Genomic DNA, 27,844 nt, shown 5'->3' with positions numbered 1-27,844 from the left:
CTGCTTTCCTTTCCTTTCCTTATTTTCTTCACAGCAGTTTCACTGGAGCCTCTGTCCTCGGAGGTTCTGCTGGGAGCACCAGCAACACCAACCGCCCCGGTTCCTGTTGCGACACCACCGGATCTCAGAAAAGGATGATTTACAAAGGCAAAAACGTCAGTTTGTTTTGAAAGTTTATTGGATCATCTCGACACAAAATCATTACAGCAGCTTCTGGGATGGTGGTTTCTTTTTTTTGGTTTTTTTTTTTTTATTTTAAGGGAATGTTGATAGCAAATAAATTTGTGAATGTAACACATCATACAGTTTCAAAATTCTAGAATCACTGCACAGGATTCCGTAAGAGAGGACTCTACATGCTAAGTGACAGTTGTCATCCATGACTTTAAAAAAAGCACTAATGGAGGAACATCATCCTTTCAGACAGTTCAACACGTTCAGTTTCTAACACACAAACCGGTAACCGGGGGGGTTGACCAACACCAAAGCCTCAGCAGCAGAGCAACGGCTGCAGCACCGAGCCGGCCCGGAGAACCAGGAGCCCCGGCGGGCCGAGCGCGGCTCCGCAGCCGGCAGGAGGATCACAGCCAGGCGAGCCGGCCGCGCGGGGCGCTGGGGACACACGGGGCCCGCCGCAGCCGGCCAGCCTGGGTCCCGCCTCGAGAAAACCGTTGATGCGGGCTCTGGGTTTGCTGGCTGTGGAACAGCAAGAGAACGGCGGTGGGAGAACAAAAAACGAAAAGCGAGAGATTGGGGAGAAGGACGTGAGCTCAGCACCTCCCAAGGACACGGCAACGCCCTTTGCAGCAGGATCTGGGCAGCGCAGAACGGGGTTGCTCCGCAGGGCCTGCGCGCGTTCCCCTGCCGGGACGCGTCTGGAGCTGCCGGCTGCACCCCCGGCACCACCAAACCTGCGGGGACACCGCGGGGACACCGCAGGGACACCATGGGGACACCGGAACGTCCGTGAGCGCACAGCACCGAGGGGCAGGGCTGAGCCTGCAAACCACGCAGAGCACAAGGGAGTGTGTGCGGGCGCTGCCCTAAGCTGGCCGTGGTCAACCTCCGCTGGTGAGCAAAATGATGGAAAAGCAGGAACAGACCCCTTTGGATTTCCAGTTTCTTGCTACACTGACTTTTCAGGAATGTGAAATAGAAGTGGACTCATAAAATACAGGAGCAGAGGCTGCTCCACGGGGAGAGGAGCGACAGGCTCCATGTGCAGGGGTGGGAAGAGGAGCAGAGAACCCAACAGTAACACCTTCCGCCCGCGCTGCGCTCGCTCGCCACTCTCGCGGTTAAGGCTCAAGGCAACTGCTATAAACACACACTCGAACCTCCCAGTTCTCACAGGGCTCATCTGGATTAGCTCGAGGAGATGGAGGATGTTTATATGCTGATCACAATAGATCTGAGATAATAATAACAATAATAATAATAAATCATATATAAAAAAAAAGAAAAAATAAAGAGGCCTTCAGGTCCAGCACCAGCCTCTGCTAAAAATGTACATCAACACAGCAGCCCCGGAGACGTCTTCCGCGGCTACAGACCACGCCAGCCTTCCTGGCAATAAGCACGAGCAACAGACTCTGTTACTGTTGACGAACTTTGCTTCGTCCACCAGCCCAGGCGGGCGGCAGAGCCCGCGGGATCAGCCGCCCGACACGCGGCGCCCGCCCGCCCGCAGTCGCCACCAGGATCTCTTTGGGCTAGAAAGGGTTAACACCACAGTTTGTAAAAAGTCTGGAAATGAAAAGGTAACATACAGCCTTAAAATGTCTAAACTGCAAACGATGGTGGAGTTAACTGAAAAGCACGTGCCCCAGGATAGTACATGCGTACGAGGGAGAAACTTAACACTTGGGTCTGCTCGTCTTTACACATTAGGTGTGTTTCTTGTCCTTGGAGTATTTTCTAAGGGATATTCAGCACTTGGACAATGTCTCTTTCATCTCATCCAACAAGTTGCTAAGCAGGGTGGAATCGCTGCATTTCCCGTCTATGGATACAGAGTTCTCTCCCTTGGAAAGAAGGAGAAAAAGAAACCCGTTAGTGCCCGTTCCCAGCAGGGAGCACAGGGATTGTCCCCGGCCAAACGGGACCCGGAGCAGCGGCCGCGAACGACACGGGCTGGGCGCTGGCGCTGCCACCCACCCTGCACAACCGGCACCCCCGGGAGGCACAGCCAAACATGGCTGCCGGCCAGAGGCACTGAATCGCCCCAGATGATGTGGACGGGACATTTCCCTCGCTCTGTTCAGACCGGGCAGGCTGCACACTCAGCTCCTCCCGGGTCTTACTTCAGGGTGTTAACAACGCTCTCACCTTTTTTACCAGTAGGCAGACGTGATGGCCCTGGATAGAACGACTGTACATGGATGCGCATGAATCAACGCGTTCCACAACTGAAAGAGAGGAGGAGTTTCCATTTAGTGGGACAACTTCCAGCAGGAGGCTGCATCCCGTGCGGAGGAGCAGCAGCTTTGCCTGGCCCCGGGGAGCAGTTCTGGCGAGCGAGGGGAGGAGGCAGCCAGCCAGAGCGGCCGTACGTGCCTGGCTCCTATCTGGCCTGTTTCACAATAGCAGGGTTAGTCACTGGCCTTTCAAGTGAGCTGCAACTGTTTTGTAGCGAAAAGCACTGATCAGGATGAAGATCTCTTCCCCAGAAATGCTTTCAGTGAGGCAACATCTACCACAGACACCAGAGCATGATGAAACTGCCATTTGTTTTGCTTCATCCAGTACTTGTGTGTTTGTTAATAAATCCAAACTTGGATAGCTCACGCTCTCCCTCACCGGAGCAACGCGCTGGGGAGAGGGGAGGCGGCAGCACCGCGGATCGCACACACTGCAGAGAGCAGCCCAGCGCTAATGACAAGCCAGCGAGTCCCGTGACACCCACCACGTGCCCTGCGGGGCTGAAGCAAAGCCGCAGGGACAGAGTTCACTTGGAAGAACATCGTACACTTTGAGGATACCAACGTATTCCCAAAAAAACTCCTCTCCCAAATGCATTTAATCTGGACACCACCTGCTGTCATTGCTGAGGCCACGGAGTGTTGCACTTGCCGAGCACAGCAGGAATTTTAGGATGTGGAATTTCGCAGAGAGCCCGGCATCAAAGACTCACCTGAAAAATGATGATGAAAACAGATCTTTGCCAGTAGATGTTGGAAAGAAATGCTGATTCCATCTACCTTAATAGAACTCATGTGCAGATCCCCAGACTCGAGCAGCTTGGCAAAAGCATCACTGCAAAACAAGGAGGAAAGTAAACGCTCGTACTCGAAATTCAAGTGTAATCTGCCACGGTAGCCCCCTGCAGACCTCGAGACATCTCAGGGTGCACAAAATGGATTTACAGCGAATATGTGAACGACACTCCGGACTCCACTAGTACCCAGGACCTCAACCAGAGCTACATGACCTCTGCCAGTCCACAGGGCACACAGCTCCTTCCCCATCACTCGAAACACAGTGCTGGACGTACTTTAACAGCCAGACACTGCACAAGATAACCGAACGGCACTCAAAGCAGTCACGAGCAGCCCAGGACGAACGCGCGCTGCGTGTCTCGCGCAGGCGGCTGCAGCCAAAGCTCAGCTCCGCATGGGCGGCAAAAGCATGGGCGCCGGGCCCCTGAACCGCACTTACCTATAGCAAGGCGTCGTGATCAAGTATGAAGCGCAACTGAAGTGCAATTTGAAATCTACTTTTTCATGGGTTGAACCTTCATCATTCTGCAACAGGTCAAAGGAAAGGAGATGAACGGGAGCCCCGAGGCAGCAAGAGGAGGCACCACCCCCACCTACAAAGAGGCACCGACAGCAACCGGAGGGCTCAGCTCCCCCAGCAGAGCCCGAGGAGCAGCCCGAGCACCCCAGGAGGAGAGCGGGCAGCCCGGCTGCTCCGTACGCCAGAGCACACACGGGACACGAGCGGAGGGACCTGGCTGCGTTTTTGATTGCGCTCTCCTGAAAATGTATTGAGCAGATAGAATTTAAACTAATGCTTGGAGATGTGGTTTTACAGTCCATTATTTCCCAGCAATATAAAAATTAATCTCCCAGATTCTCCGATACTGAAAATAGGACTAGGATGCTGTTTTTAAGAAACCCTTCTAACAGAGATAGCGGCTGACCCCGAAGTAGCCACATCTGTGCCCACTCACTTCCCTCGAGCTGGTCAGGCAGCTCCTTCTTTGATCGTTTTACTAAATTAAGATTGGAAACCCACAAAGTCTTACACGGGTTGGCACTTATTAAACAATGCCTTCAGCTCTTGTTCTGGCTTTCCATCCTTATTAACTGTGTCTAATAATTATTTTTCCAGCCCTGAATGAGGCGGCAGCATCCGACTGATCTTCGGGTAACTGAGATCAGAAGAGACAGACCCTGGGTCACATCTCATACCCGCTGGGGCTCCTCTCCCCGGCAGAAGCGCCAGGGCGCTGATTTTCCAGCTCACAATGTGGCACACGTTTCGGGCTGCGCTGCTTCCACACTGCCAGGAATGACAGTTTAGGGCATGCTTAACGCACTACAGGGGACACTCTTTGCACAACATGTCACGTAAAAATACTCCTCACGTCACAGAACGGGCTGGCGCAGCAGACATGAAGTGATGCCTAAAAAAACCAAGCTCGAAAGCGGTGCTTCCCACCCGGGTCAGGCTCCCTCACACGGTTCCAAAGGAAGCAGGAGCAGAGTTTAAAGCTGCACTTACTTTGACTATAAAGGACAGCGTTCCTTTCAACTTCTGAGCCATGACAATACTCTGAAGTGTAAACACAAATTGGGCTTCATTGGAGATTCCTGGCGTGGAGAGAGGAGAGGGAGAATTCCGGTCAGAAAACGGTTTCCGTATCTACATCGTGGTTAGAATAAACCCAGCAGCAGCAGCTAAGCTTGAGGCACTGACTATTTCTGAATCAAGTTTGAAGTTTTCCATGGAGCTGGAAGAGTCGCACACAGTTCCTGATGTGGATTTACAGCACTGAGCTCCTGGGCTCTGGAAGCAGCGGCGGTGGCTGGGATTTGGTGGCTATGGCGAGAGTGCCTGGGTGAGGGTGGCACAGTGGCAAGGTACCAACACTGTCTGGCTTTCCAAGTAGTTTTCAGAACTAATTACGATCCCAATGTTTCTATGTTTTTCTTCTAATACACAAGTCTGTGTCACAAACTGCCTTATATAGAATAAAAAACTGCCCCACAGCTACTCCTGGGGGATCAAAACGCACCCTGGAGTCGCTACACCCCAGACGGCTCCTGTGAGCCGTTTCGGTATTCAAATCAACTCTTTGGTGAAGGAAGTGAAATTCAAAGTTCAGCAATCTGTCTTATTGTACTACGTACGAAGCCACTGCCCTTCATGTTTAACATTTCTTAAGAGCTCAGCTCCCCATCTAAATCAGCACAAACACTCCCTGCACGTGGCCTCTGCCCGTTAGAACAGTGGGACAACAGCTCGAGAATAAATCCAGAGCGGGCTCTAACAGCTCACAGACCTACAGCTCTGTTTCACTTTGAGCCCCACAGCTCCTCAGGGAGCTGGGATTCCTGTGGGCGCTGCTGGCACGTTCACAGGACACGGAGCTCAGACGTGCGCTCCCAGCCCCACGCGCAGGCGGGGGGACAGAACCGCCGGGGGGGACAGAACCGCCGGGGGGGACAGAACCGCCGCGTCTGCGGCCGCGCTGCCAGGCTTATCCTCGGCAGGGAACGGGGACCGCGATGGCGGGCAGAGGGACACGTCTTCCTGAAAACGGGAAATGGCCACAAGTCCAACCGGCTCTTTCCACAGGAGGGCAGTGCAGGACCAGACTGTGCAAAGCTGGGCGTACCGGGGGGGAGCTGGAAGGGCACAGGGATCCCGTCGTGTACTGATGATCCTTCTGGTCGGAGCATTTTAGTGTTGAGAGAGTCCAGGACATTTAGTTCCATGCTCTTTAGGAAGCTAGTGCTTTTGTTCTCAAAGATAACAGAGACGGTAACCTGACTATCGTGCTGGAGGTTTCCTTGAATGTCATAGGTCTGCAAATGAAGGAAAAAATAAAAAAATCACAGAAAAGACTCAGAAACTTCAAAGAGCAAAGCACTAGAACAGAACACGGATGAGAACAGAGCAAGCTTCAAGAAGAAGGTCACTTGGTACAGCTACAGGATAACGAAAAGCACACTGGTGATCAGCTCCACAGAGCTGCCACGCAGCAGGAAAATACCAGCTTAAAAACTTGAGTGGGACATCCAAAGGAATGGGAGCGGAATGTTGTTGAATTTCTGCCTCCTGGGGTGTAAAGCGTTGCTCAGCTCAACGTTGGCTACATAAAGTCACTGTACTGGCCCAGAGCATCCCCCCGTCTCTCGGAGAACACAGAAAGAGAAACCTGAAACACTCACCATTTTAATGTATGGATTTTCAGCAAGAAGGCGGTAACTGGACATAGGCTGAAAAACAAGGAAGAGATCACGTTTGCAGTGTCGCTGATTTCTCTGACAAGAGCTGTCGCTCCTTGACCAAACCCGCTCACTGCCCGCCCAGGACACGGCTACTCACTGGTAGTGGCTCATCATCTAGTGTTCCGTTCTGCACCGACCCCGCCGGCTCCTCCTCGCTCTGACGACTCTTCTTTTTGGATTTCTTTTTATCCTTCGATTTCTCTTCTTTCTCTTTCTTGTGCTTTTTCTTCTTATGCTTGGAGGATTTCTACCAAGAAGAAGAAGAAGCTACAACAACAAACCCTTAAAGAAACTCTGTATTTCTGTTCATCACATCTTGACCCCTCTAACAATCTTCCCAGTTCGAGGCTTCTGGACTGAACAAAGTTCCTGCTACCACAGAAACCCGAAGCAGAGCTCCCACTCCCTAACCCCGGCTGCCATTCTGGGTTCAGTCCCAGTTCACTCATAGCCCAGGATCAGCAGGCAGCCAGATCTCACAGCTCAGTTTTAAAACTGCTCCGGAACAACCAAAGCTTGGGTGTTTAGAGCTCCTTGAGGAGGTAACGTTCCACTGCTGCCTATTTGCAGGGGGTCACTACACCGAACTGTTGGTAATTCCCGTGTGCTTCTTTTTAAGGAATGCAAGACACTAGGAGAATATGGCTAAGGGTGTTGGAAACTTAAACCGCTTACCTTGCCTTCATCCTCCTCCTCCTCCTCGTCTTGCTCTTCCCTTTCTTCCTTTTTGACCTCTGGAGGTTCGGCCACGACAGCAGCACCCACGTCGGGCTCGCTCTGCGTGGATCAGCAGGAGGGTTATGACACTAACGGAGCGCAGCTGAAACAACTGAACCCCTCACCCCCCAGTCTTAACAGTGACCCCCCCATCAACCGTTATTTCAAAATTTACATTAATAAGGTATCAAGCCTTCCATTTTATGCCTCTGAAACCTGGCAAATGTGATCACCCGAGGACAAGGTACAAAAGATTTCCTCCAAGGAATCCATCCCCCAATATTCCCTGTGTCTTCCTCTAAAATCTCCCATCAAAATTCACGAGACTTTTCCTGTCAGTCTCTCTCACGTCTATTAATATTGCTAGCGTCTAGCTCATACTAGGAAATAAAACCATACACTAACAATATAAGATTAAACGCCACCAATAATATTAAAATCCACCAAGCCTGCAGCTGCATCCATGTTTCTATGTACTGATCCGCACAGCAGGATGAGCCTGAAAGCCCCAGTGACGGTGCCCGCAAAGCGGGCAGATCATGTTGTTGCATCCCAGCAGAAGTCGAGGAGACGCCGCCCGTCCCCCCCGCTCTCCCGCAGCAGCACAAAGCACCCGCAGCGCACGGGAAAACCCTCCTGTGTGCCTGACCTGCGGCTGCGCGCTGGGCACGGCCGGCGCCGCGGCCGACAGCCAGAAATCCAGGTCTTCCCCCTGCGTTTCAGGGGAAAACAAAACCATTAGAGCTGTTTTGATCACATCAAACCCTCCAGTTTTCACGGCAACGCACTGCTCAGATAAAGGGGCTGCGACACACTTGAGAGCGAACAGTTTGAGCAGCTTAGCTTGAGCACACATCCAAACCCGGACACAACTGGCAGCACCTGCAAATTACCACCAATTCTCATGGTCGTTTCAGATATTCCAAGCACAGGGGCTGTGTCTTAGAGCAATAACTGCAGTTTCTAAAATAACACCAAGTCTTGGAGAATTACCTTTTTCTCTTCTTCCTCCTCTACCATCTTTTTCTCTTTCTCCTTCTTCTTTCCTTTGTCTCTCTCTTTTTCTTTGTGTTTCTTTTCTTTCTTTTTGGGTTTCTTGCTCTTCTTCTCTTCCAGGGGAGCTTCTGCATCCGGTGACTTCGGGGTCTCCACGTTCCTGTGCCTCTGCACCGGCAGCTTCTCACTGTCTGCCAAGGGTCTTAAAAACAGAGACACCTTTTCTTTAAAGAGTTTAGCCCCCAAAATCTTAAATCAGCACAGACTCTGTACCAGAAGTTTATTCACGTAACTGCAGACACTGCCCTTGCGGATCAGAAATTAACAGAAACGATTTAAAGGTGACTGAGAGCCAAGTTCTTGCTGACACCTTATCACTCTTCAGAGTGGTAACTACAGACTTGCAGGCTGAGTAACACCTACAAACACCTACACAGAGAGACACGGCGTTCCCGTACAACCGCTCTCAAAGGAGAGTAAAGATGTGCAACAGTAGGAAGGATCTGCACCGGGGTGGGAATTCCAGCAGAGGGAGGGCAGACCGGCCCAAACGGCCCTTGAACGGTGTCTTTATTGTTACTGATGAACACATCACTCCAACTGGAAATTGTTTTCAGCAAGAAATTAGCTCACTCTGGCAGTTTACGCTGTGAACCTGAGCTCACCATTACATGAAGAAACTTGCGTTTAACTTCAGATACCCCTTTCCACACAGCACGAGGAAGCAGCTCAGATTTACACTGTGTCCCTAATCCATGGATGGAAAAACAAACGACAAACTCCTCCATTCTTGTCAAACACTGTCCAGGAACCAGTGAAGCGTTCACCAATCGCTTCACTTTCTATTTCTACAGTTTTTACTTACATTAACTTTCATGTCTGTGCAGCAAACACCAGCTCGGGAAGGTTTCTATGGTTTCACCTGCTTAATTTTTGTGCCCATATCGCACAAAGAACACGTCTCAATTCACCTTTTACTTTAAAACAGACACTACAAAGGCAAGACAGACCCGGCCTGTGTGAACAGGAGCCAGATCTCAGCTTTGAGCTGTTCCACACGTACCTGCACAGGAACAGGCGGTGCCGAAAGCCAGTGACGGAACACACTCCAATGGAAGGGTCACTATCTCAACCGTTTCACCACCCTTCACGTATTTAGAGTGCCCCACTCAGCGGTACGTCCTTACCTGGAAGGCTTTCCTGACACCAGACTGCGTGTGAGCGTGACAGACAGAGCAGAGCAAGCACGGAGAGAGAGAGAGGACAGACGTGAGGACAGGTGACAGGACAGCACGCGACTCGTGTGACACGGGGATGGACAGAAACCACACAGAAACCCAGAGGTGCCTCCTGGGGCACAGCGCTCACAAACCTCCCTGCTCAGTGTTTTCTATGCTCTTGAGGCTTGTTGTGCAAATACAGGGTCTGTAGTCAGGAATTCACTTCCTTTTACGCATTTGTGAACACAACAAGCTCACGATGTTTTTCAGAAACCATTTTTCACTTTTCAAAAATGCTGCATTGATCTTTTTGCAAGCACCGAGGGGCCAAACCCGTCCAGCTTTGAGAACTGCAGGGAATGGCAAAGACTCCGGAGTTCAGTGTCAGAGATGCTATACGTGCCTGTACTGTGCTCAAACCTTACAGGAGGCATCCACGGACCATAAATCCACAATTATTTTTAGTGTGGCCATTTTGCAAAACAGCAGCCAAACCCCAAATCTCCACGTACAATACTTGTCAGTAAATTCTCAGGTGGCTCGCAGGGATCGTCTGTGGTGCTGCGGCCTGGGAGCTCTGTAAACTGCTCCGGCAGCTGAATGGGACCAGGCTCTGGTCACGTTATGACACACAGCTCACTCCATCACATTACAATATTTTTCAACAGTGGAACCACTCTGAACATCCACAGGGCAATGGGGATGCTACGAAATGGGTGTTACTGGTCAAATGGTCACAACGCAGAATGAACAGGCTTGGCGTGCGTACAGCGGTTCTGAGATGAGCTCAGATGAACACACGTCACGCTTGGAGCCAGCACGGGTTAGATCAGAGAGACGCTGGGACACCCAAAAGCTCAGACTAAGCCTCTCCCATCGGATCCCAGCTATGCTGTCTGTGCTTTCAGACCCCATTCAGTCACACACAATGATTCCCTGCCCAAACCCGGGTACTTCAGCAGCTCAGCGCGTATCATCTGTGCTGCAGCGGGAGCCCAAGCGCGGGTGATCAGAGAACCACAGAAAATCAAAGCCCCCCAGTGCCCCCCCCGCCATGACAGGGACATCTTCACCAGCTGAGGTTGCTCAGAGCCCGTCCAGCCTGGCCTGGGATGTCTCAGGGATGGTTCATCCGCCACCTCTCTGGGAACCTGGGCCAGGCTCTCAGCACCCTCAGCATAACAAAACTTCTTCGTGTCCAGCCACGCAGGGTCACAGCCAAGACGTGACAAGAGATTCAGTCTTTCACCTAGTGGACTGCAGATCACTCAGCCCCGGTTCTGCCCTCGCACATTCTGGCCAGCAATTGAGAAAATTCACATAGAAATCTGTCACTTACTTATCCAGATCTATATCAAGGGCCTTATACGGATCATTTGGATCTTTGTCATCCTCGTCGCTGGGCAAAGCGTTCTGCAGGAGAGATAAAGAGACCGTCCACTGAAGGAACAAACCACAGGCAACTTCTGAACTGAAGCTCTCCACCCCCCACACCAGTTTTTCGGACTGGGGCCGACACCAACAACGCACTTCAATGCAGCATTGGGTTACATGGTTAATTTAGAACAGAAAACCATTCTTCATAAACTGCAGGGTTTGAATTGCTGCCCTTCGGTTTTGATTAACGGGAATTTTAGGAACAAATACAGATGACATCATTAGCATGTGCAATTAATTATCATCAGCTGCAAACCTGCTGACTAGACAGCAAGTTAATGTCAAAGCGAGGCAGCAGAGCATAATAAATGAAGTGACTATTTGGACAGCGTTACTTTTATAGCAGTGATGCATATTGTTTGTTTTGTTGGGTTTTTTTAATAGCTTCAGTGGCAGTTTTGGTCTTTTTGTGCACAAAAAGAGAATAATTTCTTCTCCTGCAAAGAACAGCCTGGGACCATCTCAGTCAGCCACTTCTGAAACAGCTTTGCAAGAAATGAGAGCTCTTGAACGCAACAATAGCGACCGGAGGTCAGTTCTGGGGAAAAACAACAGAGCACACAGGTGAGCTCGGAGCAGCAACCACACAACTGACCTCCGGCATCTCCTCCGTTATGATATCGACGTGGTGAGCTGGAGCAATGTCCTCCTCGCTCTCCGTGTGCAGGGAGTTGTGCCGATGATGTTTACCTCTCTTCTCCTTTTTCTGCTTTTTCTTTTTCTTGTCTTTCTCCAGTTTCTGTTTGTGTCTTCGCTCCTCTTCCAGTTTCACGTACTGGTCAGACATGGGCATTCCTGCGGGGGAAGGCAAACTGCCGTCAGGCGGCGCGGACAGCGGTCGCTGAAACAGCGCGACAGGAGCGACCCTGTTCTGGCTTCTGGGATGCGAGGGACCAGAGCTCTGCGCCTCCACACCCCGCACACAGCAGCTCTGCGCCACACTCCTCCTCTCCCGACCAGCGCAGGGCTCCACCCTGCTCACTGAGTCTTGTCCATGTTAACTGGATTACAAAGAGCATCTAAACGACTATTTTCACACACATGGAAGTTAAGGAGATATTTAAGAGCCTAAGAATGCTCCTTGCCTCTAAAAACCTAAGGAGGAATTATTCCTTTTGCTTAACTGCATTTCCATAATGAATTTTCAACATTATTTGCACTTACCTGGAACTTTTAGGGGGACAGAAAGGTCGATCTGGACCACAGGTATATGTTCCACACCTGGAGTGTCTTGGTATCGCTGGGAAAACGAAAATCTATTATATTCTGAGCATTGCCAGATGCACATCTATAGAAATAGACACTTTTCAAAACACCAAGCAGTTTAACCCTTTAAGTGGACATTTTAAAGGCTAGGGACGGAACAGCGCAGCACCAAATCCTGTGCGGTACCAGGGTGTATGGTAGAGCCAGACGACAACTGTCAAACAGACCCCATTTCTAGCTGGGTTTTTAGCTCTGCTGCTGTTTTTCAACACAAGCAAGACTTACAAAACCAGTTGCAATATCCAGTCAATCGGCACACTAGGGAGCCATCAGAACTGCGCCGGAAACCAGAACGTCCCAGGGGGAAGCGGTAGCTCTGGCACTGAGCAAGAGCCTCAGCGCAACTGTCCCAGAGACCAGAAGTGGAAACTCACACCCACCTTCTGCGGGGAAGGAGAGCTCTTAATGTAGAACGGGTTGTTCGCCTGCTCTTGTTTCCGGGCCTCTCGACGCTGAAACCAAAGAGCATTTGCAGTTAGAACAGTAGCACAGCAGCTTGTGTATGATAAACCAGATCTGAGTTACAAGACGCACTAGAATATAACTACAAGTGCTCTTACTACTATAACTAATATTTCTCAGAACACTCTCCTTTTTAATTGTAGAGAGTTCCCAAACACCAGATTTTTATGGCAATCCAAATGATTCTATTTTCATTTTTGCAAAGAGAGGAAGTGAAAAGTCTTCTTCATGAAAACAAGGCCAGAAGTAGGAAAGGCGGAATAACTACTGAGAACGGCCACATTATAACAAAAACGAGCCTCTGCCTCTTTTCCTGCCAATGCAGAGCACATGGAATCAGAGGAGTGTACCGGGGAGGGTGCAAAAACCCCAGGAGCTGCAGAGCTCAGCACAGGACCCTGCACTTCACAGTGAGCTGCCCACACAGCATAGTTCATGGGTCAGACTCTTACAGCAGCCCAAACCTCCCAACAAGAGCCGTGTTGTTATATCATTGTGTTCCGGTGTGGACAACCTCAGCGAGACTTCCAGCAGTTAGACTGTCAAGAGAGCTCTACACTGGACGTGTTCCACAACCTAAAACGTTACCTGTGTTCAACTGTACGTGTTTCGTTCCCATCAAACGAGCAGCTTCCCGAGCTGCAGAGAGCAGAACGGCTCCCTGGCTACGCGGAGGATCCGCAACAGCTCCGACCGCTCTCGCAGCACTTACAACACGGCTACTGAATTACACAGGGAACAGCATTTCCACGTTCACTCACTCTGGCCAGTTCCTCTTCATCTATTTCTGGCTGTCTGTGTCTGGAATGCCTCTGTTCCTCATCATGAAAAATCGTTTTGGGCTTTTCCTCTTCAGACTCGCTGTCTGACGGAGGTTCATTGATCCAGGCATCGAGGTCCAAACTGGCAAGAATTGTGGTAAACAAACAGTTTAACTCAGTACCCCGTGTACTCCACTTTTTCTAATCATGTACTTAGCTTTGCTATTTAAGTTTAAATAAGGCTTTGGGAGAGAGAAGGAACCGTACCCCTCTGGAACCGGGACTTTCTTCTGCGCTTTGGGAGCCACGGGGTTCAGCTCGCCAGCAAACAGGGCGATGACTTCCTCAGCCACAGGTACTTCCTTTATTTGTAGCTTTTGAATATATTTTATTAGTTGCAAGATGCAAGATGCCTGAAAACAAATGCAGAAGCAACTTCAGAATTAATAACAAACTGAATCGAAAAGAAAACCCATGTCAACCCTCTCTTCTAGCTGCGCCCTTTTTCTGCCCTCACGTGCTTGTATGATTTTAAAATCAAACTGTTTTGGGTGAAATTGTTGCAAGCAGTCTTCAGAGACGGTAAAAGACAGAACAAGACCTGGGCTGCAGCACGAAATGTCACCACTCTTCCCACCCCAGTTCTAGAGCTTCTCTTCTACTGAGTGCGATACATGAAGTACAGAATAAACGCACCGCTCCACTGGCAGCAGCGGCTTTTATAAAACATGCGCGTCCACAAAAAGTGACACGCGTGCTCCACTACGAACAAGAGACTTTGTGTGGTAAACTCCAAAGTCATTTTGTTCTCTTACCCTCTCCTGAACCTCTAGATCTGCACTCTGTACAAACTGCGGCAAACGCTCAATCATCAGCTGTGTAATTTCCTGAGCTGCTTCCTTCTCCCCAGCCTGCTCCTTCTGCTGCAGGATGGAGGCGTAGAGCTTCACCATGTTCTGGACATAAACCGCCTGGATGTGGCCGGGTAGAGTCGTAACTTTAGGCCTCAACATTGCTTCTAAAGTTTGGTTCGCCTCCTCGAGGTGTCTGTAAAGACAGAGTGGACAGGTGCAAAACAACTGAGAAATTGCCACACTTCATCAGTCTTCACGGAGAAGAATTTTTCAAAAGAAGCCGCCCGAATCGCGTCAGGGTTTGTGCTCGCACTTACTCCGAGAACTCCCCGCAGATCCAGGCGGCAGCGTACAGCACCTCGCAGATGCCGTTCCGCTGGGTGTTGCTGGCGATGAGATGGGCGTTGTCCAGGAGCATGGCCATCTGGGAAACGGCAAACTTGCGAATCGCTTTAACTCTGATGGCTACGTCCAACATCTGCGCCGCTATGAGGTGCCCGTGCCGCGTGCCCTCCAGCCGGGTCAGCTCCACCAGGATGCTTATGTACCTGCAAGGGGCCAACGGGACGCAGCTTTATCAGCAATCACCTGTTACCGCTGCTGACGATCTCAAAGCTGACACACAAAAACACTGACCATTCGAAGTTTGTGATATATTGATAATTGGACTGACTGCAAATGTCTATGATTTTGGTCAGCAGCTCATCCCGGTACGTCGTCCCTTCTGCTTTATCCACGTGAATCATCAATTTCTTCACTATCTCCATCAAGTTCTTCTTCGATACCTGTTGAAGAGGTATTGGAGGGCTGAAGCACAACTGAGCCATCTCCCATACTGTCAAGTCCCTCTAACTCCATTCAAGCAGCAATTTGATGGACCTGTGTCATGTGTTAAGAAATCAGAACCAACTCTCCAGGCCCCAGCCTGGGTCACAATCGTAAAAGGAACCCATTTATTTCTTTTCAACATCATTATTAAAGCAGGGGCAGCACAAGTTTACAAGAGCAATGCTGCAGGAGAGCTGAGAGTCAGAATTCCTAACAGCAACACAGAAATCCTTATTATCACAAGGCTGCTGGGGAGAGAGGGAAGAGAAAGCTGCATGGTTTTGTGAGATCTCCTGCTACGGGGTCACAGGGGCTGGAGAGTAAGGGAAATCCGTGTAGAAACGCACCATGCCGTACAGGAGATCCAAAGCTCTGAGTCGGATTGACTCATCTTTGTCATCCAGACACTGGAGAATGAGATCCTTGTGAGACTGGACTGATTTGGGATGCGTTTTCAGGATTTTGGACATAGCCAACAGTCCCAGGTATTTCACTGCGAAAGACAAAATAAAACTTCTTTCCAAATATAGAAACGCTGGGTTTTGCTGAGCGTGAAATCTTAATTCCACATTAAAAACCTCAGCAATTGTTTACAACGTACCAGACACTACAACACTGAGCAAAGCGCCTGGGGAAACAGCTCATTGCTCTGAGGCTGCTGCGCTTTCTCCCCAGTGGCTGGTTGCTCAAAGCTTCCACGAAGACAAGCAACATACTTACAGTTCTGGTCAGAATCTTCTATCAATATCCTTAACTTCTGAACACAAAGCTGGAAGAAAAGACCATGGCGTGCTTACTGCGAGCCCTAAAGCCTTAAAGTTAGCTATGCAACCAACCCCGGCCAAGCCCCGCGCCGTACCTGGATGCTGGCGCTGTGGTTCGGCATCCCAGACGACAGGGAGATCAGCACTGAAACCAGAAGCAGAGATTCCTGTGAGTATTTCTGGGTTCCGAGCAAGGCGATAACACAACAGCTCAAGGTCAAGGCCAGCTCGGCTCACAAGGAAAGACCCCGGGTTATTCTTGTTTGGGGGTCCCGGGCCAGGAGAGACAGTTGTTACACAAACTGCAGTCTCATCTGCCTCAAGAGTAACGACAGCAGGCTGCAGTGACTCAGTGCCACCGACTGACAGCACAGGATTCCAGTTACACAGGAACACAAATCAAAGTCTGTCAGGCCCCTTATTTCAGTTATAGAATACATGAGGTTAAAAAAAAGTTTACAGATGGTGTTAATTGATGACAAAGTTCATTTTTTTCCCTAGGTCTCAAATTTCGGTTCTCACCTGCTATTACCGTGTTCACACATTCGTATAAGAGAGACATGGCTGAGGTGCTGAAACAGAAATCAAATATTTTAAATAAGGAATAAAACCGGCACATTTTGAAGAGTTGTCAGCAATATCTCAGTGCTAGTTAACACCTTTAATTACACAAGAAACTGGCAGTATTCTCTTCCATATAGCTTCAAACCAGATCACGTGGTTCTCGCTTAAGAACTGTCGGGGGGAGGAAGGACTACTGGATATTTAAAACCAATAATCTGGGAGGAGCAGCAAACACCAGCACCCTGGCACACGGGATGGGGACGGAAGCGGTGCCTCAGAACCCGTGTGTGGGCTGACACAGGCACCAGAGGGAATTCACTGCACTCCTTGTCGTGCTCTGGTGGCTGAGGGACTCAGAAAAGCCAAGAACAAATCTCTGCAGGTGAGCAGAAGGGGCGAATATACAGCTGAGCCTTTCTTCAGCCAGACTTTTTATATATTCTCCATAGCTATCTCTGGCTTCAAATGAAGTGAAGTGAAAGGAAAGCAAATTGCTCCAATTTTCCTGCCTGCTCTGGAGAAATTCATGCTGACAGGCACCCAGAGACTTCCCTTTAAGGTATTTTATCCCACTCGGGTTTTTCAGGAACAGTCCTGATGCGATTATCTTGTGACACCTGAAGCCAAGATACCGAGGCTCAAGAACACATTCAGAAACGCATCCACAGGCCCGACGCCTGAGCTCCCACAGGCACGTCCGCTACCACACGCCCTGGCCAGCCAAAGAACGCTTGTCGTACGAACCTATGGATGAGGTTGGTCAGAGGCTCAATCAGTTTCTTCCCCAGCCTTGGTTCTAATGGAGTAAGAGCACCAAACTATTAAAAAGAAGTGCAGACAAGAAAGGGATTTAACAGCTGCTTTTAAACAGTATAAAAACACTATTCAAGTTTCAGCTCATTATATTTCAAGCAAGCTATGTTAAAATATTTCTGTCTCATTGGTTATGTTCACAAACATTAGAAGATATTCCCGTTTTCTTTTTATTTGGATTTAATGGTAGTTACACCTCCACGCGAAAAATCTATTTTTGCACCTGAGGTAATTAGCAGGAACCCAAATCCTGCGAACACAGATCCAGAATACTTGCCAGTTTTATAATTTTAATGAGAACCCAATTATTGGTTGACGACGTCATCAACTTGAAGAAGAGCGGAGCCAGGGAAAGGTAGTTCTTGGGATTGCGTCGAGCCAGCTCGCAGATCACGTTCACTGCCGCAGACTGCACACCTGGGCAAAGCGGGCGGGAAGAGCAGAAACCTCATCAACGCCCTCACTGTAATGGAAGTTTCTGGTGCAGAACCCCCAGGACAACAGCAGCTGAACATTCAGCCTTGTGTGGTTCAGCCTCCTCACCAAACACGAGGCAGGGAACCAAACACAGGATTCTGGGTATTTTTTAAAACATCAGCAAGCTGGGGATCTGCTTTGGGTCCAGAATTAGAAACACCAGGACAGCGCCGGTGTCCTTCCCGCCTCACTGCGGGCAGCTTGGCTGTGGGACACGACAATAGAATAATCAATAATCCCTCCCACCAGCACGTTCCCAAACATTCCTGCTTCTTTATGGTGCATTAGTTAGACACATCTAGATACAACACAAAAATACTGAGTCCTTCAATCTGACTAGACAAGTTAACTCTCTTCTAATTGCTCATCCTCTACGTTGATCATTCTCAGTTTGGAATATCTGACTCTGGATAGTCTGGGTTTTCCAGTAGAGAGCAGCCCTTCCCTCCATAACAGGTATTTTCTTCCCTCCGTTTGCAGGTGCGGGTTGTGTGTGTCTTTGCCTTCTTCAAAACATTGTCCCTGGAAGACACGTCTTCCGTGTCCACTCCAAATTAGTCCCGCCCATGCAATAAGAGGTCTCTAAACCGACTGCAGAGCAGAGCACTGCATCGCACACCAAATTGTCTCAACAAGTTCATGGCCTTTGGTGCCAGGGAAGACCAAGTAGAAGTGTGAATGATACAGAGCGAGTGCGAATTCCCTGTGCTGCAACTGAACTGCACCGAGGCGGTGCTGAGGAGCCCGGACAGCAGGCCGGACTCGGAGCTGGAATTTAATAAATAGAAAACAATACAGAAGTGGTTTACTGAAATCCACTCACCGGGATCTGGATCTTCAAGTTTCTCTTTAAGGCGAGGAAACGCGGGACGGAGGGACTCCGGGTATTTCAGAAACACTTTGTACATGATTAACACGGCCTTCTTCCTGATGTAAGGCTTTGTGTGAGACATCTGCGAATGAAACCAACGCAACCGGGCTCTTAGGAAGCTTCTGATCCCAGAGCTCTTCTCTGGGTACAGATGTCCCCCCACCGTCTCAAAACGTCTTCACCTACTTTTGGAACACGCGGCTTTGAGGGGAGAGCTACATACTGCCACTTATCACTGAAACTAAGAGGAATACTCCGTGTCACCATCTTGAGCTAAGATCTGCAAAGGCTCCCCAAAAACCGCACAAACACAACCCATTGGTTTTCACGTGCAATACTTAAATTTATTGACCAGCTTTGAACCATTTAACATTCTGTGATTACAGGAAAAACGTGTTGTGTTTTGTCCCAGCCTCCACTCACCAGTGTCATGATGTCATTTGCCAAGTCCCTGGCAAGATCTGGAGTAACAAAACAGGACAAGCCAGTCAGTGCAACTCCAGTATCATACTGGTTAGGGCTACTCAGGTCCTAGAAAAGGAAAAGCACACTCAAACTTTTCAGATCACACAGAATGTCGAGAAACAATTTTCTCAGCCCAATTTCATTCCCTCAACAGATATGAAGCGGAACTTCTACTGCATGGGAATATTTATATCAGCTATGAACAGGAATGTTCTCTAACACCTGCTAAAATACAGCTGGCCTGGGGTCTAATGATGGCCATGAGGAATCTTTAAACACTTAAGAGCTTTACAAATATATCTGTAATCTGAAGATTAGGAAAATAATGCTGTACCCCAATAACTCCAACCATTCAAGTGCTAAACTCCGTGAAAATGAACACGGACACTTGGGCACATGAACACAGAACACAAGTCCACATGCAGTCAGCACTGTGCTACAAGCAATCGAGAGCCTGATCTGTTACTGACAGATGAAAACAGGCCTCACAAATGGAAGTTTTGTGGAGCCAGGTGACGGTTCCTTTTAATTCAGGAATGGGGACATTTTTCTTACCATTACATTTGGGAATAATCCAAATGGATTGGAAAATACAAGTAGGGAGACAGAGCAAGCAAAAATTAAGAACTGAAGTCAGAAGTTTTACCTTTCGGATCTGATTAGTAGTCAACATAATTACATCAGTCCCTTCATGAAAGCACTGGGAGGCAGCCAGGTAACCGATTCTCTAGACAGAGGCAAGGAGGAACACAGGAAAATTAAGTTCAGACAACATTTAGATGAACAACCACCAGGAGCTTCATGAGCAACACTAAAAAGCTGAGGCAGGAGGTTTGTATAACGTGACAAGGTTCTCTGTTCTTTGCTGGTATAAATCCCCTTTCCTGATCTCAGACAAGTAACATCTCCAGTGATAATAAACCTGTCTTCAGGATATTAAAACCAGCTTCACCTCCTCTACTTTTTTAATACACACAGGTCCAATTACCATGAAGATGTACAAATAAACCAGGATTGTCAGTAGGAGAAACAGAGAATCCTACATTTATTTTGTCTGTGTTGCATTTAGTACAAAGCAAGAATAATGTTCCACAACTCCTGACTTTCAGGTACTAAAGCCCAATTTGGAAACTATGGATCAATGTATTCATTAATTAGAGTAATGAAGCAGCTTGGCAAGTACAGCTGGAGTTACACCAAACACTCACTTTGAATGTAAACTTGGACGCACTCATGACCTCGATGATGTTGAAAGCAGCCCAGCTGATGTCGTAGCCCAGCATCTGTAACTGTGAGCAGAGCAGCCGCAATAAGAAACTTCGCAAATAAGAGACTCAAGGAAATGGGTCAAGATACCTCAGAACACTGAAGAAGGAACCAGAGTCTAAACATAACACTATAAGACATCTTGAGTTTATGAGTAATGTTCCATTCTACGCCACTCGCAGTATGTGAATGAAGTCTCCAGGTGCCACCAGAAGCAAGTTTGGAGCAGTCTGCGTTAATTCCAGGTAACACATCTGCAGTTATATAAGCACCATTGTGAAGGTTTCCCCCCCAGCCCAGATTTTGCTTTTAAATCAAAACCAGAACAGAACCACAAAAATGATTCTTCAGAGGTATTTCCCTCCTCTCCCTCTTGACAAAGGGCTGCGTAAAGAGAAATGAACAGCAGCTCCGAGCGCTCACGCCATGGTGTGATGAGAAACAACCCAGCTGAAAACAACTTCTTAAATGGGATTAGTTTGAAATCAGATTAGCTTCCTGACCCATCTCAATAAAAGAAAACTGTACCAATACTGACACCAGCACAAAGAGCGGAACGGGCACAGGGAACCCTTGATGTCAGACACATGTGGGAGCATCTTCACCTGCGCTCTGAGAGCAGCAGGCGGACCCAGGAGCAGCTCCGAGTCAGCCACAAGTTAAAGAGGAGTAAAGCTGGGACCACGCCGCGCCCCAGCAAAGCACTTACATAGGTGAGTTTGCAGACTGCGTTGGCTTTCACGGCAATGTTGTCCTGCTTCAGCTCCTGCTTGATCTCATCGATGCACTGGGAGATGTATTTTGCCTGAGGAAAAGAAACAATAATTTGTACTCATTCAGGAGCTTTGTGGATTTCTAGCATGTTAGTGGGGAGAAATAGCAGAACTCACCATGTGCAAGCACCAGATTTCACACACACGATTTAGGTGAGTGCGTAATTCTGACAAACATGTTACTGAACAAGAAACTTCACAACTCTCTTAAGAAGCCCAAAAGTCCATGGAGATGTTTCTGCAGTGGGTTCCACTCCTCATCACGGCTGGGGTGGATGGTGAGAACACCCCTCCCTGCTTCACAACACACTACAGTTGTTGTACTCATTTCTCGGTAACTCAGCAAGCGGAACCTCACAGTGTTCACAGTTCAACACTGGTCCCTCCTTCCTGTCCAATCAATCACATCTGTGCTTGTGGGAGGGAAGCAGGAGATTTGGATTCTAAACCCGTTGCCTGAGAGAGATTCATGTCCAGGTAACTCCCATGGGAAGTTTAAGCTCCTGAGTTTAAAGTAAAAAAAGAAAAAACAACAAAAAAACCCCCAAACCCAAGAGCTTCTGACAGCAGCAAACACACAGCTGATCAGAGCAGCAGACTGGCACGACACGCAACTCATCTCCCGGCACGTTGTACCCAGCCTTGAATATCTGATGCGCACCCAAGAATGGCCGGGACAGCGTCACAGAATCCTGCCCATGTCTGTCTCGCTGCCACGTCTTGCTCAGCACCAGTTCCTGTGTGGAATTCCAACGCGCAGCTTCTCAGTCTTCACATCCATCGCCACAAAGCATCGCTGGCATTTCCCAGAGCACCTATCCCCAAACCACTGAAACACTGGCTTAAGCTTCCTGCAAACCTCTTGGGAGCTGAACACAAACTACGGTGCGATCAGGAGGGGAAGGAGAAGCCAGCACAGGCAGATACGGGGTCCTGAGTCCCCAGCCCCCTGCCTACCAGGGACCCAACTAAACCAGCAACTGCCCCTCCGAAGAGTGGAAAAGCACATTACAGAGCTCAGATCTGACACCAGACTACGGGAACTGGAAGAGCAGAAGGAAGCCCCTCCAACATGGCTGGGCTTCAAATCCTAACAGACTCCAAGGAACGAAAGGCCCTATTTATAGAAAGCTTTAAAGGATCAGCAGGCATTAACTTTTTGTTAATCTGCAGAGTAGCGCTGCCAGCAATGAGCAATATGAAGAAAACTGATCCATTTAGTCTCCCACTCCAATGTGAAACCCAACGTGTCTCCAGTCTGATCACAGGATTTGTTAATTTAATTGCACGACAATTAAACGATCCGCAGGGGCCCGTGCTGTGTAAATCATACCTGAGCAGACAACCTTCAAGACCAGAGAGACGCTACTAAAGCTTCCACTAACCATGTTATTTTCTGCACCTTGTACCTCACTCAAATATCTTTACACCTCCTGCCACCTGGATTTCAGCAGACTGCCCTCTGGATTATGAGGCATTTCTGTTTTCCAGCATGAACCATCAGGTTTTTAATAACCCCAGGAACACAAATGCTTCTTTGTGAGTGGTCCCATGACTCAGTCTTTCTGATGAACATTGTTTAAAGGCTCCCTTGCTGCTCTTCACATCGCACCAGAAACAGGACGTGCTGCCATTCCAAGTGAAGAACCTAAGGGTACTCTTTGTACACTCAATATGTTCACAAACCCACATCGCAGAGGAAGAGGTTTTTCAGTCACTCTTGTGGACACTGACATGAGAGGAAATCACAAAAGGCCACATTTTCCGCACTCAGCACTGGGACAAAGAGCTGCATCAAATAAACAACTCTCTGAAGACGTCCACAGTGCAGAGAATTAGATAATATCTCCATTTTACTTTGATTTTTCTGTCCGTTCTTCCACCGACCTCGCAAGAAGTGCAGCGATGGGCCGCTCCATTGCTGAGGATGAGGCTCCAGAAGCTCTTTCTCCTCCTTGGACCTATTCAGGCAGAATTTTTACTTAAAGATGTGAGAAAAGCCACCTGGAGCGTTCCAAAGCCTCAGAAGGGACAGCTACTGAAGGATCTGCACCGGGAACAAGGCTTTTAGCCCCACTTACGCCACAGTCAATTAAGGAATATTTACCAGAGGAGAGAGCAAAAAGCTAATGAAAGGCAGCACTAATGCAAAGCCTCAGCTGCTCTCTGCTTGTAATCACACCAGAAAACCCACATCTTGGCTCGTGTTCCGCAGCTCCAGGCCCTTTATTTTCCGTGACACAGCAGATAAGGGACATTGTCACACAGGCCTGGCCACCTTGCGGGCCACCACTACTCTGCTTTTTTACCAGTTGAGGTCCTTATCCAACCCTCCTTTGTGTATTGTTTCAATTTCCGACTTTTCCAGCGATTCACACGCTCAGAGAATTAACAATAGCAACTGTAGATCCACTTGAAAGTGGGTGGAATAATGAGCTTCCTTCGAAGATATGAACACACAGACAAGAGAAACTGCCGGAGCACCGGTGACCTGTCACCGACGACCCGCACGCCGTCGGTCGGGCTGGGCTGATCGGTCTTGGGCACCAACAAGCTTTGGAGCGCTCCTCAAAATTCCTGTTAAGTTCCATCCCATAATCTCCACCATTCGATGGTAACAGTGCAATAGTGGCCAGAGGCCGAGCCACCAGACGGGCTTCGGCCTCGCTGACGACAGGTTGTGCCCAAAGGACTTTGCGATGTTAAAAGATTCCTCACAACTCCTTACGCCACGATTTCATCTGCAAATGTGTCAGCGAAGCAGCCGAGCGTGCAGCCAAGCACAGCAGCGCTGTATTTAGGGAAAAAGGGTTTTTTAACAATACAAGTCCACCGTCCTTAGGTAACAGTTACTAAGGAGCAAGAACGGTTTGGTGAGCCCTGTCTCTGAGCAGGGAAATACGTATTTCACAGCACGCACGCACTCAACATGCCTCTGCTTAGCATTTCATTATCAGCTGAAATTAATGTTTATTTTTTGCAATCTGGAACACCAACTGCTCCTTTTGCTCCTGTATAAAACATCTCAAACGTAAGCCAGCAAGGACATACTTATCACCAAACACTACACACAAGAAAGTGTTAACGTGTTTTTTCCTGAAAGCATCGATTCCCAAAGCAGTGAAGTGCTAATGGTGACGCACAAGCAGCGGATTCTCTGAAAGATGAGGGAGGCAGTTTTTTCCAGTTATGAGAAAAAAGCACAGACATTTCGGGCAGGACTCTTAAGCTCTTTCTCTCTCCTTAAGCATCCTCCAGTAAATCAAAGGCACTGAAACACAGAGGGCTATGGTCTGAACAGAACAAAGCAGCACTCATTTAATATCTGTGTTTCTGTTAGTTCATCATTTCAGTTTTATAAAAGAACCTCTCACCATAGCATCTGACAGTAGCCTCCCTGTTGGGACCAACAAACTTCTTAACTGCAAAACACTATACAAAAGTCAAACAGCATCAAAGGGTCATCCCTTCTTTTATTCACATTCAGGAGAACACTCCTGAACAGAAATATTTTATTAGTTTGGAATACCTAGGGAAAATCCGGTGTACTTTCACAGCCTATGGTACAAGCCCCTACCCCTTGGACCTGCTGTGTAGCACATCCATAAAAAGCAGACATGAAGTGCACGAAGTTACTCCTTAGGGTACAAAATCACCCAACACCAGATGAAAGACTTGCTGCTTTCACTACCAAAGGATTCATTTTCAAAATGAAAGAGAAGGAGATGCTGGAAGCGAAGGTCAGGGGAGAGGGAAATAGGATCAAGCCTTCTTTGCAGGTGTGGCTTTCCCTCCAACTTTGAACCAGCGCCGGGAAACACCGCAGGGATTAAAGCATTCATAGGGCTGCTGGAAAGTAAACACGACATGTCACTCCAGGAAAAGGTCTGACGCCTTACGCTGCCTCGCTCCCTCCACGCCAGCGCTCCCTCGCAGGAGGCTGCTGCAGCTCCAGCTCTCCCCAGAAGGCTGGAAAATGGGCAGAATGTCTGCACAGAACAGCGACTCCCACCTGAGCTCTCATCCTCACACGAGACCATCACTCCACTCTCAGTGTTTTAAACTCAAAAGAAATGGGTCAGCTTTGGATACAGACCACAAACTCCAATGCGAAGGGGCTCTGGCAGGCAGTTCAGCACTCTGCAGTGAGGACGGGAGCTACAGCGCCAGGCACCTCCAGTGCCCCTCAGTTCCTCCACAGAGCTGAGGACACTTAAAATCTGCTGCTGAAGAACTCATGGCGCTTCATTGACCTCCCAACAAGCCCCGGGGTGCGTGTTGAGGAGTCCAAGCGGTTCAGGATGAACACATCACCGCCAAGTAAGAACGCTGGAGGTCTGCTGAAAATGGAGAAACACGGGTCTGAACCGAGGTGACAACCGCCTGGCCCGTACAACGTGGGTCTGAGCGTGCTGTGGGACGTGCTCCACAGAAACACTGCCCACCTGTCCCAGCTTTGAGTACAACGCCTTACGTGTCCATATAGAGACGCTCTTTGCACTTCTCCATGTTTTCCACGTTTTGCTGGGCGACGCACACTTCACAGCAGCACCACCTCACCAAAACACCCATAAACTTAACGTATGTTAGAACAGAAGTATAAGTTTCCCAGGCATCACCACTAACAAACAGCACCTCGTCCTGCGCACAACAGGCTTAAAAGCCATCTGAACATTCAAGTGGCTTTGGAAGCTGTATTTGTATTTCAGTCCAACAGCACCAGTAGTGAAGATCACAGGTTTCCAAACTAAGTATTTCATTTGGTTACACGAGTACAACTTCCCCAGCTGACACCATTTGGCTATTGCACTCACATGAAGGGTCACTGTAGCTGACAAATACTGCTAGCCTGTCACCAGCTCCACAGCAGCTCACAGATATTCCAGCAAAGCACAACTTTGGGCCGCTCAACAGAAAGTTTCTAAGGCCATGACTCCTTACTGAGAGATGAACACAAATGATACCCTTGGCGTCCGTTACCTCCCAATTAACATCTGACACTCCAGCAGGGAAAGTCTCACGTAACTCGTCATCAAGAACGTGTTATTTCACCTGTACGAATGTTCTGATCCCGAGCCACTCACACAAGAGAGAATAACAGGCCAAGACATCCAGCTGCTTTCTGCCCACGGAAACTTAGAAACAAGGAGACCACGTTTAAGTCAGAAGGTATAAATGTGAATAATCTGAAAGCCAAATTATGACTGAACGCGGCTTTCCTATACACCAGCTTCACAATGAAGAACATTTAATCTACTACAGCAACGGACCGCAGTGCAAGAGGCAGGAATTCACTGTTCTGTCTACCAGGGACCTCAACACCACCACAGGGCACCCAAAGGGAAAGGGAGTGCAAGCGTGACCCCCCCTTAACACCTCCCTGCTCCCGAACGTTTCTTCCTCTCCCACAGCCCTTCCCTCCAGCCCAACACCCCAGTGCCATCTTCCTCCTTTTGACTCCTGCTCGCACCTTCCCCAAAACAACGACATCCCCTTTCCAGGGCCAGGACCGGGCCTGCGCAGGCTCCCGCGGGCAGGAGGCGGCTCCCCGGCCCGGAGCGGTGACAGCCCGGGAACCGCTTACCTCGTCCTCCTTGTGGTTGCGGATCCCGCGCACCAGGTCCTGCAGGTTCTTGTCAAACATGCGGTCGATGCTGCCCTTCACCATCTTCAGCGCCATGGCGGGGCCGGGCCGGGCCGCGGGGCCTGCGCTCGGGGCTCAGCCCGGCCGGGGGGCGGCCGCTGCTGCTGCTACCGCTAGAGGCGGGTGAAACCAGCGGGCCCGGGCCGCTCACATCCCGAGCAGCGAGGCGGGGGCGGGGGCGCGGCCGCTGTCCCCCGGCGCGGCGCAGGGCGGGCAGGGGCGGCCCCGGCGGCCACAGCTCCGCTCGGCTCCCAGCGCCGACAAAATGGCGGCCGGTCAGCTGAGGGCTCGGCCCCGCCCCCGCCCGTCTGGCCCCGCCCTCACCACGCAGCCACGCCCGCACCTGCATGACCACGCCCCGCCTGCCTAGCCACGTCCCCGTGCCCGCCCCGGCAGCGCCTGCCCACCTATCCGCTCTGCAACCCCGCCCACTCTGCCCTAGGCCCCGCCCATTCCCGCCTGTCTCGCACCGCCAGTGACAGCCACGTCACTGCCCTCGCCCACCTCTGGCCCCGCCCCCTTTCTGCCCCCGCCCCACCGCTGTGATCCCGCCCGTCCCACGTGGCGGGGGGGGAGCGGGCCCGGCGGGGACACGAGTGGGGCCGGACACGCGTGGGGCCGGGGTTTCTCCGTGGGCCTGACTGTGGCGGGAGCTCGTGCCGCCACTGTCCCTGCATTCGTCCCGTGCCCCCGCGGCGTGCGTCACCCACGGAACCACCCAAAACCTCGCAAACCCCTGGTTTTGTACGCAGGCCGTGTCGGTGGCTCGGCTGGAGCCCAGGCGCACCCTGTCACATCGTCACACCCGCGGGACAGGGCCAGGATGGGGAGCCCGGGCCGGGGGATGCAGCATCGTAAGGGACCAGCAGCGCTAGTGACCCAGCAGCGCTAACGAACCCGCGCTGAGGGTGGAGCCGGGCAGGACAGACGGAGCAGGAGCGTCTCCTGTGGGTGGATTCGGGCCCAGGACTCGACCCCCCAGACTGAGTTCCCACGGATTCTCCTCCTGGGGCGGCCTGACGTGGTTCAGCATCAAACATTTGAGGCAGCAAGAGCTTTTACACTCTTCTTCCCCCAAACCCTGCAGGGTTTGAAATCCTCTATGGTCACCCACAACGAAGAGCATGGCTCTCACCCTGATCATTGCCGTGGGGAATACCTGAAGCACTTACATTCCCAGCACCTTGTCTGTTCGGGCTTTTGCA

The 27,844-nt window shown here is 49.9% G+C and overlaps 1 protein-coding gene across 1 annotated transcript; it reads right to left on the bottom strand.

The window, feature by feature from the left end:
• Positions 1-160: 160 nt before the first annotated feature.
• Positions 161-26,893, bottom strand: AP3D1 (adaptor related protein complex 3 subunit delta 1). The gene is made up of 32 exons (XM_065858505.2): positions 26,580-26,893; positions 20,932-21,027; positions 20,165-20,245; positions 19,603-19,683; positions 18,915-19,022; positions 18,444-18,573; positions 17,421-17,560; positions 17,075-17,148; positions 16,289-16,338; positions 15,862-15,911; positions 15,723-15,771; positions 15,350-15,495; positions 14,811-14,959; positions 14,492-14,722; positions 14,136-14,367; positions 13,588-13,733; positions 13,321-13,462; positions 12,478-12,549; positions 11,996-12,071; positions 11,427-11,626; positions 10,734-10,807; positions 8,172-8,376; positions 7,828-7,890; positions 7,137-7,238; positions 6,559-6,708; positions 6,402-6,449; positions 5,846-6,035; positions 4,729-4,817; positions 3,658-3,743; positions 3,134-3,255; positions 2,329-2,408; positions 161-2,024 (listed from the first exon to the last, which is right to left on the bottom strand). The coding sequence occupies exons 1-32, from the start codon at positions 26,673-26,675 to the stop codon at positions 1,929-1,931; spliced, it is 3,654 nt and encodes a 1,217-aa protein (XP_065714577.1). The 5' UTR covers positions 26,676-26,893; the 3' UTR covers positions 161-1,928.
• Positions 26,894-27,844: the final 951 nt, after the last annotated feature.

This window comes from Patagioenas fasciata, chromosome 27 (assembly GCF_037038585.1).
Source record: "Patagioenas fasciata isolate bPatFas1 chromosome 27, bPatFas1.hap1, whole genome shotgun sequence".
NCBI classification, from domain to species: domain Eukaryota; kingdom Metazoa; phylum Chordata; class Aves; order Columbiformes; family Columbidae; genus Patagioenas; species Patagioenas fasciata.
The sequence above is the reverse complement of the archived record's forward strand: the minus strand, read 5'-3'. Positions and strand labels throughout refer to the sequence as shown.

What these genes read in the sequence shown, in the direction of transcription:
- AP3D1 (XM_065858505.2), bottom strand. Translation starts at nt 26,675, where the DNA reads ATGGCGCTGAAGATGGTGAAGGGCAGCATCGACCGCATGTTTGACAAG. An exon ending in CAGTCTGCAAACTCACCTAT is followed by an intron (nt 20,246 to 20,931) that starts GTAAGTGCTTTG and finishes CTCTGCTCACAG; the next exon opens with TTACAGATGCTGGGCTACGA. An exon ending in TCTGCCTACTGGTAAAAAAG is followed by an intron (nt 2,025 to 2,328) that starts GTGAGAGCGTTG and finishes CTTCTTTCCAAG; the next exon opens with GGAGAGAACTCTGTATCCAT.